The 13,704-nt window shown below is 45.3% G+C and overlaps 1 protein-coding gene across 1 annotated transcript; it reads right to left on the bottom strand.

The window, feature by feature from the left end:
- Window positions 1-4,932: 4,932 nt before the first annotated feature.
- LOC145546987 (interferon tau-like) lies at window positions 4,933-5,520 on the bottom strand. The gene has a single exon (XM_081595860.1). It carries the CDS (start codon window positions 5,518-5,520, stop codon window positions 4,933-4,935), a length of 588 nt encoding a protein of 195 aa, XP_081451986.1.
- Between the last annotated feature and the right edge of the window lie 8,184 nt (window positions 5,521-13,704).

Below are 13,704 nucleotides of genomic sequence, written 5' to 3'. Positions count from 1 at the left end.
GGATCTCTTTGCAGTCCAAGGGACTCTCAAGAGTCTTCTCCAACACCACAGTTCAAAAGCATCAATTCTTCGGCGCTCAGCTTTCTCCATGGTCCGACTCTCACGATCATATGTGACCACTGGAAAAAACATAGACTTGATTGGATGGACCTTTGTTGGCATAGTGATGTCTCTGGTTTTTAATATGCTGTCGAGGTTGGTGGCTAAGTGACAAATGTGGTCCACTGGAGAAGGGAATGGCAAAGCACTTCAGTATTCTTGCCTTGAGAACCCCATGAACAGTATGAAAAGGGTACAGACCCCGGAGTCGCAAACGAGTACTACTCAACGGAGCAACTGACGTGTATTTAACCTCCAAGTTAGAGATCCCTGAGAATGTCAGTTCCTAGGCAGATTGATAAGAAGTCTGGGGTCCCCAAGGACGTGAGAGGGGTCTGGGGCTCTCCAGGAGGACATAGGGTTCTGGAGTTCTCAAGGAGGAGAAATAAACAAACTTGTTTTTCTACATTGCTTTGTCTTAGTCAATAGAGCAATGTATCTGGCTCGAGGACATGTTTGTCCTTACCAAGAACCTGCTGACTTATCCTAAGATTATATTAGGGGAGTGGGTCTGGTAAGATCTTTCTATTGTTAGTTCTAATCCCGTTATCTTAAAATGTATATTGTGGGAGTGGGTCTAGTATGATCTGTGAACCTTGAGACATTCTTTTGATTTATTGTAATAACCAATTAAAAAGAATATAGCTTCCTTGCTAAGGCTAGCGAGTGGGGCACTTTTGTCCTCCTTCTGATGCCTATGCCAGAAGCTTCCTCTGTCGCTTTTTATACTTGAATAAAACCCTGCTATACAAAAGCTCTTGGGTGATCAAGGCTGGTCCCCGGGCCCCAAGCTCAATCTTCTTCGGAGATCAGGAATCCGACATCCTCTGCTGCAAGCTATCAGCCCGCTCATCCATTAACTGGAGAGAAGCAATCTAAAGATGATGTCTGTAACCTGAAGCAGAGATTTGAGAGATCTAGTCTATATTGAACCCTTCTCTGCTACTTGATCAGTAAACCCATACACGCACTCTCTCTCTCTCTCTCTCTCTCTTCCTGGTTAACCTCCTCGATGACGGTATTCCATTACCTTAATCGTTCTCAATTCTACCCAAGTAGGTACACCCCAGGTTATTGGTTGGCAACAATTGGATGCCCTGAAATCCCCTTATTTGCGTCTGTGTTCTCTCTTACAGGCTTCCCTGATGGTTCGGACGGTAAAAACATCTGCCTACCATGCAGGAGACCCCGGTTCGATACCTGGGTTGGGAAGATCCCCTGGAGAAGGAAACGGCAACCCACTCCAGTACTCTTGCCTGGAAAATCCCATGGACAGAGGATCCTGCTAGGCTACGGTCCATGGGGTCGCAGGAGTTGGACACGACTGAGTGACTTCACTCTCTCTCTTACTGCTGAGTCCAAGTGGAAGGGATGCAAGTGCAGTTATTATTCAAAGGGACATGGAGAATTTCCCCCTGAAGTCTGGTTCAGAACGGACAACGTATGCTTTAGGAAAGAGTTAATGCACCTTCAAACAGGAGCTATTTCCTCCGATTTCCCTTGTATTTCCCTACCCAGAATGCCATGGTCAAGGCACCAAGGATGTTAAAGTATGTAAAGCAAATGATGAATCTGTAACCTTGGCCAGTTGAGCAGCCTGAAAGTGAGAAACATATCCTGACCTTTCTTTCCACACAACTTCCTTAGCCCAAGACATGTCCTGCCTGAAGCTGGGAGTATTTTCCCTCTCTAAAATACAAAAGCTAAGGAAGCAGGCTTTTTCAAGTTATTGGTGTCCGTTCTTTCCAGGAAAGATCCTCCTTGAGGTCTGAAGAAAATGCTAAAGGAAGAAGACAGACCTCTGCTTAGAAGAGCAAGAAGCCTGCTCTCCAGACGTGGTCAATGTCCTAGTCCATCTTGGCCAGTAAGTGGCACGCTTCCTCCGTAATTATTTTAGTAGCCTCTAGAGGAAAATGGATCTTGCTTCCTAGTCCATTTTGGCCATGGCTGTTGTCACAATATTGTAAGAAGGACATTCTCTCATTCCCAAAAATAGTCATCACAAGCAAATAACGTCTTACATAAAAGTTTCTGAAGAACCTAGAACTTTGACTCAGACTTTTAATTGGTGGCTTTGCACTCTTAGGGCTTCCCTTGTGGCTCAGAGAGTATAAAGAATCTGGCTGCAATGATGGGAGACCCAGGTTTGCTCCCTGCGTGGGGAAGATCTCCTGGAGAAGGAAATGGCCATCCACTCCAGTATTCTGCCTGGAGAATCCGATGGACAGAGGAGCCTGGTGGACTATGTTTCATGGGGTGGCAAAGAGTCGGCACGACTGAGTGACTACGCTTTGCAATCTTAAGGGGAAATGGGTAGCCAGAATCCCAAAGAAACAGGAAAGAGCTGTATGAATGGCTGGTGCAGGGGAAGGAGGAGTGAATCTTGAGAGCATACTGGGAATTGCTACAATGTGAGGAAGTATAGGCAGAATTTGTTTTATCCCATTTCACAGATAATTGCATTTTTTACAAATTGAAGGTTGGTGACAAGCCCACGTCAAGCAAGTCTATCAATGCCATTTTCCAATAGCCTTGGCACATTCCATGTCTCTGTGTCATACTGCAGTAATTCTCAGGATATTTCAAACTTTCACTGGCAAAACAATCTGAAGGTCCAGATGATCACTGGTGATTTTTAGCAATAGTGGAATGTTCTAATTAAGGTATATTACCGTCAGGCCACTCAGGATAGCTCTTCTCTTACTCTCGGTAGATCCCCTGCCCCACCAGTACAGCCTAGGCCTATGACTTGCTTTTCTCTGTACTTGTCTGAGGCCCCAGAGTTGATCTTTTGTATCAAAGGGGTGGTGAGGGGCGTGTCCCTCAACTGCTTTCCATGAAAATTAAAGAGCCCGCCTGATCTCACTCCCACTATGATTAGCCATCTCCTCCCTCACCCCCCACCCCCTCCTTCCCCATTCCCCACTTCCCTACCCTCTACTCCCCACCCCGCCATTGCTCTCAGAATGAAGCCTGTCACCATGTGTGAATACTTCCCACCACCCGTGCACCACCCATGGTGGGGTGTTGCTCCAGGACCTTGCTTCACACGTGTGAGTGCCTCCCATCCCTTAAGCCATCCATGCCTCTGTTCTTGACGGCAGATTCTTCCTTTGGTCTCGAAGCTGGGCAAACAAAGGTCTTGTAAGCCTGCAGGGCACAACCCAACAATTGGTGGCAGCCAGGAGATGACAGAAACTCCTGTGAGTGTCAAGATACAGGATGAGGAATGGAAAGTTATTGGGGGCATCCACTAGAATGTGGGTCCCAAGAGTCTCTGGGTGATCCTTGAGGTGGCTGTCCGCTAACCCAGGGGGCCCCAAAGTTGCTGTCTGTAATCCCAAAGTTGTAGGGTATTCCTGAGGTGGCCGTCTGCTACCATATGGTGCCCCAGAATTGCAGGGGGAATCCCAGAAGCAACAGGGAAATCCCTGGGTGGCTGTCCACTAGTACATGGGGCCTTTGGGTGGCTGTCCCTGATGAATGGGCGCTGCCCAGAGAGCTGGAGAACAATGGCCTCAGCTAGCTCTGCTATTGTATCAAAGTGAGCCTTTTGTAATGTTTTAAGCCAGCTTTCTGGAAGGAATTGGTATTTCTCTTGTGCCTTTGCCATATAAATGATCTACCTGGGCTCTCTGATACTAGTGGTCTGTGATCTCTAAGAGTAAGGAGGAAAAGGAGCTTAGGTAAACTCGGTAGAAATAATTATGTTTGGGTAATGTCTATCTAAAATAGTCTCCCCAGATTTTGGTGACTTGAAACTGAGTTAAGAGAATTCGTTGACTTTCTGTGCCCTATGCTTAGTTGTATCACACTCTTGGAGACCCCACGGGCTACAGCCCTCCAGCTTCCTCTGTCCATGGGGATTCCCCAGACAAGAATACTGGAGTAGGTTGCCGGGCCCTCCTCCTGGGATCTTCGCAACCCAGGTCTCCTGCATTGTAGGCAGATTCTTTAGCGACCGAACCACCAGGGAAGCCCAAGAATACTGGAGTGGGGAGTTGGTCTCTCCCTTCTCCAGGGGATCTTCCTGACCCAGGAATCGAATTGGAGTCTCCTGCTCCGCAGGCGTGTTCTTTATCAGCTGAGCTACCGGGGAAGCCCCGCAGGCAGCTTAGGAAGGATGTATAATATTATTTATCTTTCCAGCATCATTTGTACCTAAAGCTTCCCGTGTGAGGACATTCTTTTCCTTTACCTCTCCTTGCAGTCTTTAGTATAACCGAAATAAAACAATACTGTTTACATAAACAGTATTCTCTGTAATACTGAGTGCTTCAATGCCGTAGGAACTGCATTTGGTTTATTCACATGTATTCCTTGGTGACAATTACACAGTCTGTCACTCGGGTACTCAATTTATATGTATAATATGAATGGAATGAATGAGTAAATAAATGTAACCACCCACTCTTTAATAAAGTTTTAAAATGGGGTTTGGATTTCACTTTTTGAGTGAAGAAACTCATTTTCTTTGATTTAATAAATATAACAAAGCACAAATGTAATCACATGAAATGGTAAAGATGCTTTAGAAATTTTAATATGATGTACAGATGAAATGTAATTTTATAAATTTCTGAACATTTTAAGTATGTTAAATGCAAGGAGGAATAAATAAATCAGCAACAGATAACCTCAGGGCAGGCATCACTTAAGGACTCATGCCCCTACAGCTGAATACTTTTATATCTACTTGCTTATTACTACTGACAAAGTATCAACTAAAGTAATTCAATGAATTTGGTGGCTAAAGCAGAAATCAGAGTCTTCTGAAATGAGCACAGGTGAGTGTACGAGGCTGATGTGGCATCTTGGTCGGTGAGAGTCATCTCAAGGTGACTTCAGAGCTCCACCCAGGTTTCTTATCCTTTTCTGCAAGATGGATGACGAAGAGAGGGCTCTCATCATCTCCACCCTGACGATTTCCCAGGCGCACTCGCTGTATTCCTTCTGTTTCAGGTAGTCACGGATTCCCTGGAAGTACCTCATCACGGCCAGCACGGGGCCCATCCTTCCCTGGTCAGAGGCATCCTCTCCCTTCACCAGGCCCGGGCAAGCATCCAGGTCCTCCAGCTGTTGCATGAGTCCAGCGCGGAGCTGGTCCCGGATGGCCGTGTTCCAGGCAGCAGGGGAGTGCTCTGTCTGTAAGAGGTTGAAGCACTGCTTGAGCATCTCGTGGAGGACAGAGAGGGCCTGGTCCTTCTGGAACTGGCCGCGCTCCAGCATCTCCTGGGGAAGACCGAAGTCTTTTCTGTCCTGCAGACAGGAGCGAGGGGAGAGTCTGCTCATTTGCCGCAGGAGCCTGAGGTTCTGCCTGCCAACCGACACATGGTTCCAAGGCCGGTTACAGCCCAGAGATCCTCCAGGGCTGCAGCTGACCAGCACCAGGGCCATCAGTAGAGAGACCGCGAAAGCCATGGGGAAGATGAGGCTGCTGCTGGCCTGCCTGAGACGGCGTCTGGGTGAACCTTGAGGTAGGGTGTCTGATGACAATCTTTCTAGCAAGGCTTTTAAGTAGGGAAGACGGTACTCATTGTCCGAAAATTTCTCCCTCACTTCCTCATTGTGCTTTCATTTAGATATTACCTATTTGACCTAGAAAATGTAGTCAATCTACACTCTGAAGTTTTACAGTAGAAGTTTAATTTTCCCAATAAACTTTGGATTTGTCAATGAAAATGTGTATCAGTTAGATGAGATACTAAATAAAGGCTGAAGTTATGCAATAATACGAAGACTTATAGACATGTACATAGTTATTATGTACAGATTTAAGTATAATAATAAACATTCCTTCTGTTTGTATTTTGTCAGGAACATAAGTTTTCCTTGATCCTTAACTGCATTTTTCCCTCCTTATCTTACACGTAGGAATTCAGTCACTCAGGCCATATTGATATCTGTATTTTGTTTTCTGTCTCACCCAGGATAAGCTTGTAATTAGGAGTGAGTGAACGACTCAGATGTTTCTGTTCTTTTGAGGACATTCATTCAGGTTCCTGAGATTACATTTCACTGGGGCCACAGGGTCATGAGGAGGGGAGTATTTCCTGCCTAATCAGTAAACCAGGATGACACAGTCATCACGAGTTGCCAGCCCTCCAGGGTGCTCAGGAAGGGGACATACACCTGTGGGCGAACAGCTACCAAGTTGCAGCTACTCCCTACGGTGAGCCCAAGGCAACTCAGGATGTGATAAAATGCAAGATGCAAGAAAATGCAAGGAAAAATGCCCCAGGAGAGCTGAGATGCATGAAAGGAACGTGTTCAGTGAGCCCAGACACTTGCCTCTTCCCATACATGGGGAAAATGCTAAATTCCTTAACTTGAGATAGCTGGTTTTCTTTAATTCACAAAAACGCTTTGATGTTCAGACTACATCCCCGTTCTTGCAAATTCCTGTACAACCTGACGCTTCCCTTCACCTCCTTGGAGCAATTCTCTCAAGGTGAATTGAGAAACTGCCTCCCGAATTCCCTCCAAATAAAGTATAACGCTCATCTTTTAGGTTGTCACTATTTTTCTCTTTTTTGAATTAACTGATTTATTTTATTTGGAGGCTTATTACTTTACAATATTGCAGTGGTTTTTGCCATACATTGACGTGAATCACCCGTGGGTGTACATGTGTCCCCCATCCTGAACTCCCCTCCCACCTGCCTCCCTGTCCCATCCCTCAGCGCGGTCCCGGTGCACCAGCCCTGAGCGCCTGTCGCATTCATCCAACCTGGACTGGCCATCTACTTCACATACGGTAATATACATATTTCAATGCTAGTCTCTCAAATCATCCCACCCTCACCTTCTCCCACAGAGTCCAAAAGTCTGTTCTTTACCTCTGTGTCTCTTCTGCTGTCGCGCATATAGAGTCATTGTTACCTTCTTTCTAAACTCCATATATATGCATTAATATACTACATTAGTGTTTTTCTTTCTGACTTACTTCCCTCTGTATAATAGGCTCAAGATCAACAGTCAGGAACAATATACGAGACATCAGGGTTTCTTTCAACCAGCTTTTTATGGTCGATCTCTAGTCTTCCACGGGCTGTGCCGATACCCCCACCAGGAATCCTGCTTCTTTTCTGGTGCATGTAGGTCTGAAGATTCTCATTAACTGTCTTTCCAGTACCACCTCATTCACAAGGTGGTTATCACCTCTAGTAGCACATCTCCTCTGGAATGACGGTGTCCTCAGCCCAAAGTCTCTGGGCCTCCCCCATGAGGGCAGGCTAACCACATCCTGAGAACTTCAGAATTCTACTGTGGAGGGGCTTGTCTCCTTGTTTGCAAAGTCATTCATCTTCCAGCATCCCCACCCTCTCCCGTGCAGTGTTTGTGTGAAGGAGGGGAGTTCTCAGCGATGACTTCCTCTTCTTCCGATCCATGTCGCCAGCTATCAAGTGTCAGCAGCCCTGAGATGCTGAGATCTGAAGTGTGGAGACCTAAGTAAGTGGTGGCATTATCCAATTGCAATTGTTACACCTTTAGGAGACAATTTTTATTTTGCCACGACAGCTTTTGTTGCTCAATTCTTTTACGTAAAGTGTTCAAGATTTGTTCTGCTCAGAATTTCTGAGTTGGGTATAGGTGACTCAGTGATGGTGTTCTGTATTAGTAAAAGCTTATGTCACAGAAATCAGTCACCTTCAGGTGTTCGTTCAGTCTACATACTTCCGTTGGGCTGACTTGTCGATCCATCTCTGTGCTGTGCTCAGAATGCAGAGCAGTGAGGCCCAGGCTGTGTCAGGGAGAAATAGCCTCGGTTCTCTACTTACTCATGATGTTTTGTTTTAAATTTAAAGAACAGCAAAAGAAAAAAAAAAATTGAAGAACTTATTTTTTGCCTTTTGATTTACTGGCCAGTTTGTCTCTCCTACTGCGTTCCTTTCCGTTTCATCCTAGGGTTAATACAGAAGGAAGGGAAAGAATGGCAGAGGGGCATCACCATATTTTCTGTGATTTTCAAGACTAGAGATTTCTTTTGTTTCTCATTTCAGCTTTCCCGGAAGGCAAAACTTGATAGTTGTTTGTGGACAAAAATAAATCAAATATAATTTTGAATGTCATGAATGAGAATATAGACAACTGTCCTTTCTGCTGACAGTATGGCAAAGTGTACGTTGAAGAAAGGTCAACCAAAAAACGGAAGGAATCATAATATTTGAAAGTTGTCAAACAGTCTCAAAGACAGCCACGTGCACGTGCTAAGTCGCTTCAGTCATGTCTGACTCTTTGTGACCCTGTGGACAGGCTCCCCTGTCCGTGGGATTCTCCAGGCAAGAATACCTGAGTGGGTTGCTATTTTCTCCTCCAGCGAATCATCCCGACCCAGGAATTAAACCGTGGTCTCTTATGTCTCCTGGATTGACACGCAAGTTCTTTACCACTGGTGTCACCTGGGAAGCCTCCACAAAGACAGCCAGGTGAGACCAAAAATTGAAGATGTAGTCTTGCCCCCAAAAGGGGCCCCAAAGTGTTGAAGGAAGAAAGAAAAGGAACAAAACTTAGTTAAGAAACAAATTGGACAGCCCTCTCATTTGTCAGTTGGAGAGAAGCAAACTAAAGACAAGCCTGTACACTGAGGCAGAAACTGGACAGATCTAGGCTAAACTGAAGCCCTTCCCCACTCTCTGAGCAAACACTCGTGCACACATGCACACACACCCACCCACACGCACGCACACACACATGGATACATCCTGGTTAATTCCTGAATTACGATTGGATTACCTCAATAGTTCTCGAGTCTACCCAAATAGGCACACCCCAGGCTATTGGTTGGCAACAGTTGTATTCTCTGAGCTCCCTCTATTTGTGGCTGTGTTCTGTCTTACTCCTGAGTCAAGGTGGAAGGGATGCAAGTGCGGTGATTCTTCAAAGGGAATAATAAATCTAAAGGAAGGCTTTAAACAGGGAAGACAGTACTCATTGTCAGAAATTTTCTCTCTCACATCCATTATGTGTTTTCATTTAGACATTTTCTATTTGACCCAGAAAATGTAATTAACCTATACTTTTAATTTGTATAATAAGTGTTTTGTTTTCCCACTAAACTTTTGATGTATCACTCCAAATGGGTATCAGATAAATGAGAAACAAATTAAAGGCTGAGGTTATGTAGGGATGTAGAGACTTATACACATGTACATACTTCTGTGCACATTTTAATATATATAAAGATTCCTTTTCTTTGTGTCAGGAACAAAATCTTTCCTTGATTCTGGACTGCATTTTTTCTCTCCTTATCTTATACATACGAGGTCACAGTCCCTCAGGCCCTACAGGTTTCTGTATTTTATTTTCTGTTTTAATCGGAGCAGAGGCTTGTAATTGTTAGTGCATGAGCTAATCGGTTGTTTCTGCTCTTTTGAGAACATTCATTCAGGTTCCTGAGGTTACATTTCACTGGGACCACAGGCCACGAGGAACAAACTGTTTTCTACCATATCCGTAAAGCAGGATGACACAGTCATCAGAGTTTCCAGCCCTCCAGGGTGCTCAGGAAGGAGGAATATACCTCTGGTCTGACAGCTGTCAGATTGCAGCCACTCCCTAATGTGAGCCCAAGGGAACTCGGGATGGGGAAAAATGCAAGGCGCACGGCCCCAGGATAGCCAAGATGCATGAAAAGAATGATTTCAGTGAGCCCCGACTCTTGCATCCTGCCATGCATAGCAAAGTGCTAAATTCCGTAACTTGAGATACCGGGTTTTCTCCGAGTCACCAAAATATTTTGAGGTTCGGACTACCTTCCCTCTCTTGCAAACTTCTGTGGAACCTGGCTCCTCCCCCCACGTCCTTGGAGCACTTCTCTCAGGGTGACTTGAAATACTGTCTCCTGAATTCCCACCAAATAAAACTTAACTCTCAGCTTTTAGGTTGTGACTTTTTTCTTCAAGTTGACAGTCAGGAATAATATCCGAGACATCGCTATTCTTTTCACCATTTTTTTTTTTTACAGTAGATGTATAGTCCTCTACAAGCTGTGCCAGTACCCAACCAAACACAACATAACTCTCAACTTTTAGGTTCTGACTTTTTTCTTCATGTTGACAGTCAAGAATAATATACTAGACATCACCATTTCTTTCCACTGTTTTTTGTTTTTTTAACGGTAGATCTATAGTCCTCTATAGGCTGTGCCAATACCCCCACCAGGAATCCTGGTTCTTTGTGGTGCACTTAAGTGTGAAGATTCTAAACCAAGACAATTCATTGTATTTCCAACACTGCCTCACTCACAAGGTAGTTTTCACCTCTAATAGCACTTTTCGTCTGGAATGACAGTGTCCTCAGCCCAAACTCTCTGGGACTCACTCGTGAGGGCAGGCTTACCACTTTGAGACGTTGAGGATTTTACTGTGGAGGGGCTTGTCCCTTTGTTTGCAAAATCATTCATCTTCCAGAATCCCCACCCTCTCCCTGCAGTGTTTTTGTGGAGGACTGGAGTTCTCAGTGCTGACCTCCTCTTCTGCCCTGTGTCCCACGTTATCAAGGGTCAGCAGCCATAAGACGCTGAGAGCTACAGTGTGTTTTTGTCTACGAGTGTGTGTGTTAGTCGCTCAGTGGTGTCCGATTCTTTGCGACCCCGTTGACTGTAGCCCGCCAGACTCCTGTGTCCATTGGATTTTCCAGGCAAGAATACTCCATAGGTGGAGGCATTATGCAAGTGCAATTGTTTCACCTTTACTAGACAATGCTTAGTTTGCCACTACAGCTTTTATCATTCAAACTTTTTACTTAAACTGTTGAACATATGTTTTGCTCAGAATGTCTGAGTTGGCTATAGGGAATTCAGTGATGGTGTTATATATCATTATAAGCTTATATCACAGAAATCGGTGACCTTTAGTTGTTCATTCAGTGCATACTTGGGTTGGGCCGCAATGTCTATCCATGTATATTTCGTGCTGAGACTGCGGAGCCATGAGGCCGGGCTGTGTCAGGGAGAAATAGCCTCGTTTCTTTACCTACTCATGATGTTTCGTTTTAAATTTAAATCACAACAAAAGACTTAGGAACTTATATTCTCTATAGTGATTTGCTGGTTGAAGTTTGTCTCTCTCCTCCTGGGTTTCGTGCCATCTCATCCTAGGGTTAAGACAAAGGGAAATAAAAGAATGCCAGAGGGGCTTCACCTCATTTTCTGTGATTGTCAAGACTTGAGATATTTTGTTTCTCATTGCAACTTTCCTAGAAAGCAAAACCGTAGTTGTTTGTGGGCAAACATAAAACATATGTATATCTGAACGTCATGAAAGTGAAGAAGATAAGTGACATTTCTGCTGACAAAATGGCAAAGTGTAAGTTAAATCTCAAAAAAGCTCAGCCAAACAGTGGAAGAATCATAATATCTGAAGAATGTTAAACAGTCACAAAGACAGGCATGTGTGCGTGCTAAGTCGCTTCAGTCACGCCTGACTCTTGGGACCCAGTGGACAGGCACCCTTGTCCATGGGATTCTCCAGGCAATAACAGTGGAGTGGGTTGCCATTTCCTCCTCCAGGCCATCTTCCCGACCCAGGGAGTAAACCCAGATCTCTTATGTCTCCTGCAGTGGCAGGTGTGTTGTTTAGCACCGGTGCCCCCTGGGACGCCCCCACAAAGAGAGCCAGATGAGTCCAAAAATTATCCACGTGGTCTTGCCCCCAAAAGTGTCCCCAGAGTGTTAAGGCAGAAAGAAAAAAACCCCAAACTTACTTAACACACAGGAGAAGGAAATGACAACCCACTCCAGTTTTCTTGCCTGGAGAATGCCAGGGACCGGGAGCCTGGCGGGTACACTCCAGTGCAGATCAGTCACTCAGACATGTCTGACTCTTGCGACCCCATGGACCGCAGCATGCCAGGCCTCCCGGTCCATCACCAACTCCTGGGGTTTACTCAAACTCATGTCCATTGAGTCGGTGATGCCATCCAGCCACCTCATCCTCAGTCGTCCCCTTCTCCTCCCGCCTTCAATCTTTCCCAGCCTCAGGATGTTTTCCAAGGAGTCAGTTCTTCCCATCAGGTAGCCAAAGTATTGGAGTTTCAGCTTCAGCATCAGTCCTTCCAATGAATATTGAGGACTGACTTCTTTTAGGATGGACCGGTTGGATCTCTTTGCAGTCCAAGGGACTCTCAAGAGTCTTCTCCAACACCACAGTTCAAAAGCATCAATTCTTCGGCGCTCAGCTTTCTCCATGGTCCGACTCTCACGATCATATGTGACCACTGGAAAAAACATAGACTTGATTGGATGGACCTTTGTTGGCATAGTGATGTCTCTGGTTTTTAATATGCTGTCGAGGTTGGTGGCTAAGTGACAAATGTGGTCCACTGGAGAAGGGAATGGCAAAGCACTTCAGTATTCTTGCCTTGAGAACCCCATGAACAGTATGAAAAGGGTACAGACCCCGGAGTCGCAAACGAGTACTACTCAACGGAGCAACTGACGTGTATTTAACCTCCAAGTTAGAGATCCCTGAGAATGTCAGTTCCTAGGCAGATTGATAAGAAGTCTGGGGTCCCCAAGGACGTGAGAGGGGTCTGGGGCTCTCCAGGAGGACATAGGGTTCTGGAGTTCTCAAGGAGGAGAAATAAACAAACTTGTTTTTCTACATTGCTTTGTCTTAGTCAATAGAGCAATGTATCTGGCTCGAGGACATGTTTGTCCTTACCAAGAACCTGCTGACTTATCCTAAGATTATATTAGGGGAGTGGGTCTGGTAAGATCTTTCTATTGTTAGTTCTAATCCCGTTATCTTAAAATGTATATTGTGGGAGTGGGTCTAGTATGATCTGTGAACCTTGAGACATTCTTTTGATTTATTGTAATAACCAATTAAAAAGAATATAGCTTCCTTGCTAAGGCTAGCGAGTGGGGCACTTTTGTCCTCCTTCTGATGCCTATGCCAGAAGCTTCCTCTGTCGCTTTTTATACTTGAATAAAACCCTGCTATACAAAAGCTCTTGGGTGATCAAGGCTGGTCCCCGGGCCCCAAGCTCAATCTTCTTCGGAGATCAGGAATCCGACATCCTCTGCTGCAAGCTATCAGCCCGCTCATCCATTAACTGGAGAGAAGCAATCTAAAGATGATGTCTGTAACCTGAAGCAGAGATTTGAGAGATCTAGTCTATATTGAACCCTTCTCTGCTACTTGATCAGTAAACCCATACACGCACTCTCTCTCTCTCTCTCTCTCTTCCTGGTTAACCTCCTCGATGACGGTATTCCATTACCTTAATCGTTCTCAATTCTACCCAAGTAGGTACACCCCAGGTTATTGGTTGGCAACAATTGGATGCCCTGAAATCCCCTTATTTGCGTCTGTGTTCTCTCTTACAGGCTTCCCTGATGGTTCGGACGGTAAAAACATCTGCCTACCATGCAGGAGACCCCGGTTCGATACCTGGGTTGGGAAGATCCCCTGGAGAAGGAAATGGCAACCCACTCCAGTACTCTTGCCTGGAAAATCCCATGGACAGAGGATCCTGCTAGGCTACGGTCCATGGGGTCGCAGGAGTTGGACACGACTGAGTGACTTCACTCTCTCTCTTACTGCTGAGTCCAAGTGGAAGGGATGCAAGTGCAGTTATTATTCAAAGGGACATGGAGAA

Source organism: Giraffa tippelskirchi, chromosome 1, assembly GCF_054371585.1.
Source record: "Giraffa tippelskirchi isolate mGirTip1 chromosome 1, T2T-mGirTip1v1.2.pri, whole genome shotgun sequence".
NCBI lineage: Eukaryota > Metazoa > Chordata > Mammalia > Artiodactyla > Giraffidae > Giraffa > Giraffa tippelskirchi.
This window is presented reverse-complemented; position numbering and strand designations above follow the sequence as displayed.

Bases quoted from the DNA above. Each gene is read 5' to 3' on its own strand.
- LOC145546987 (XM_081595860.1), bottom strand. From the start codon at position 5,520: ATGGCTTTCGCGGTCTCTCTACTGATGGCCCTGGTGCTGGTCAGCTGC.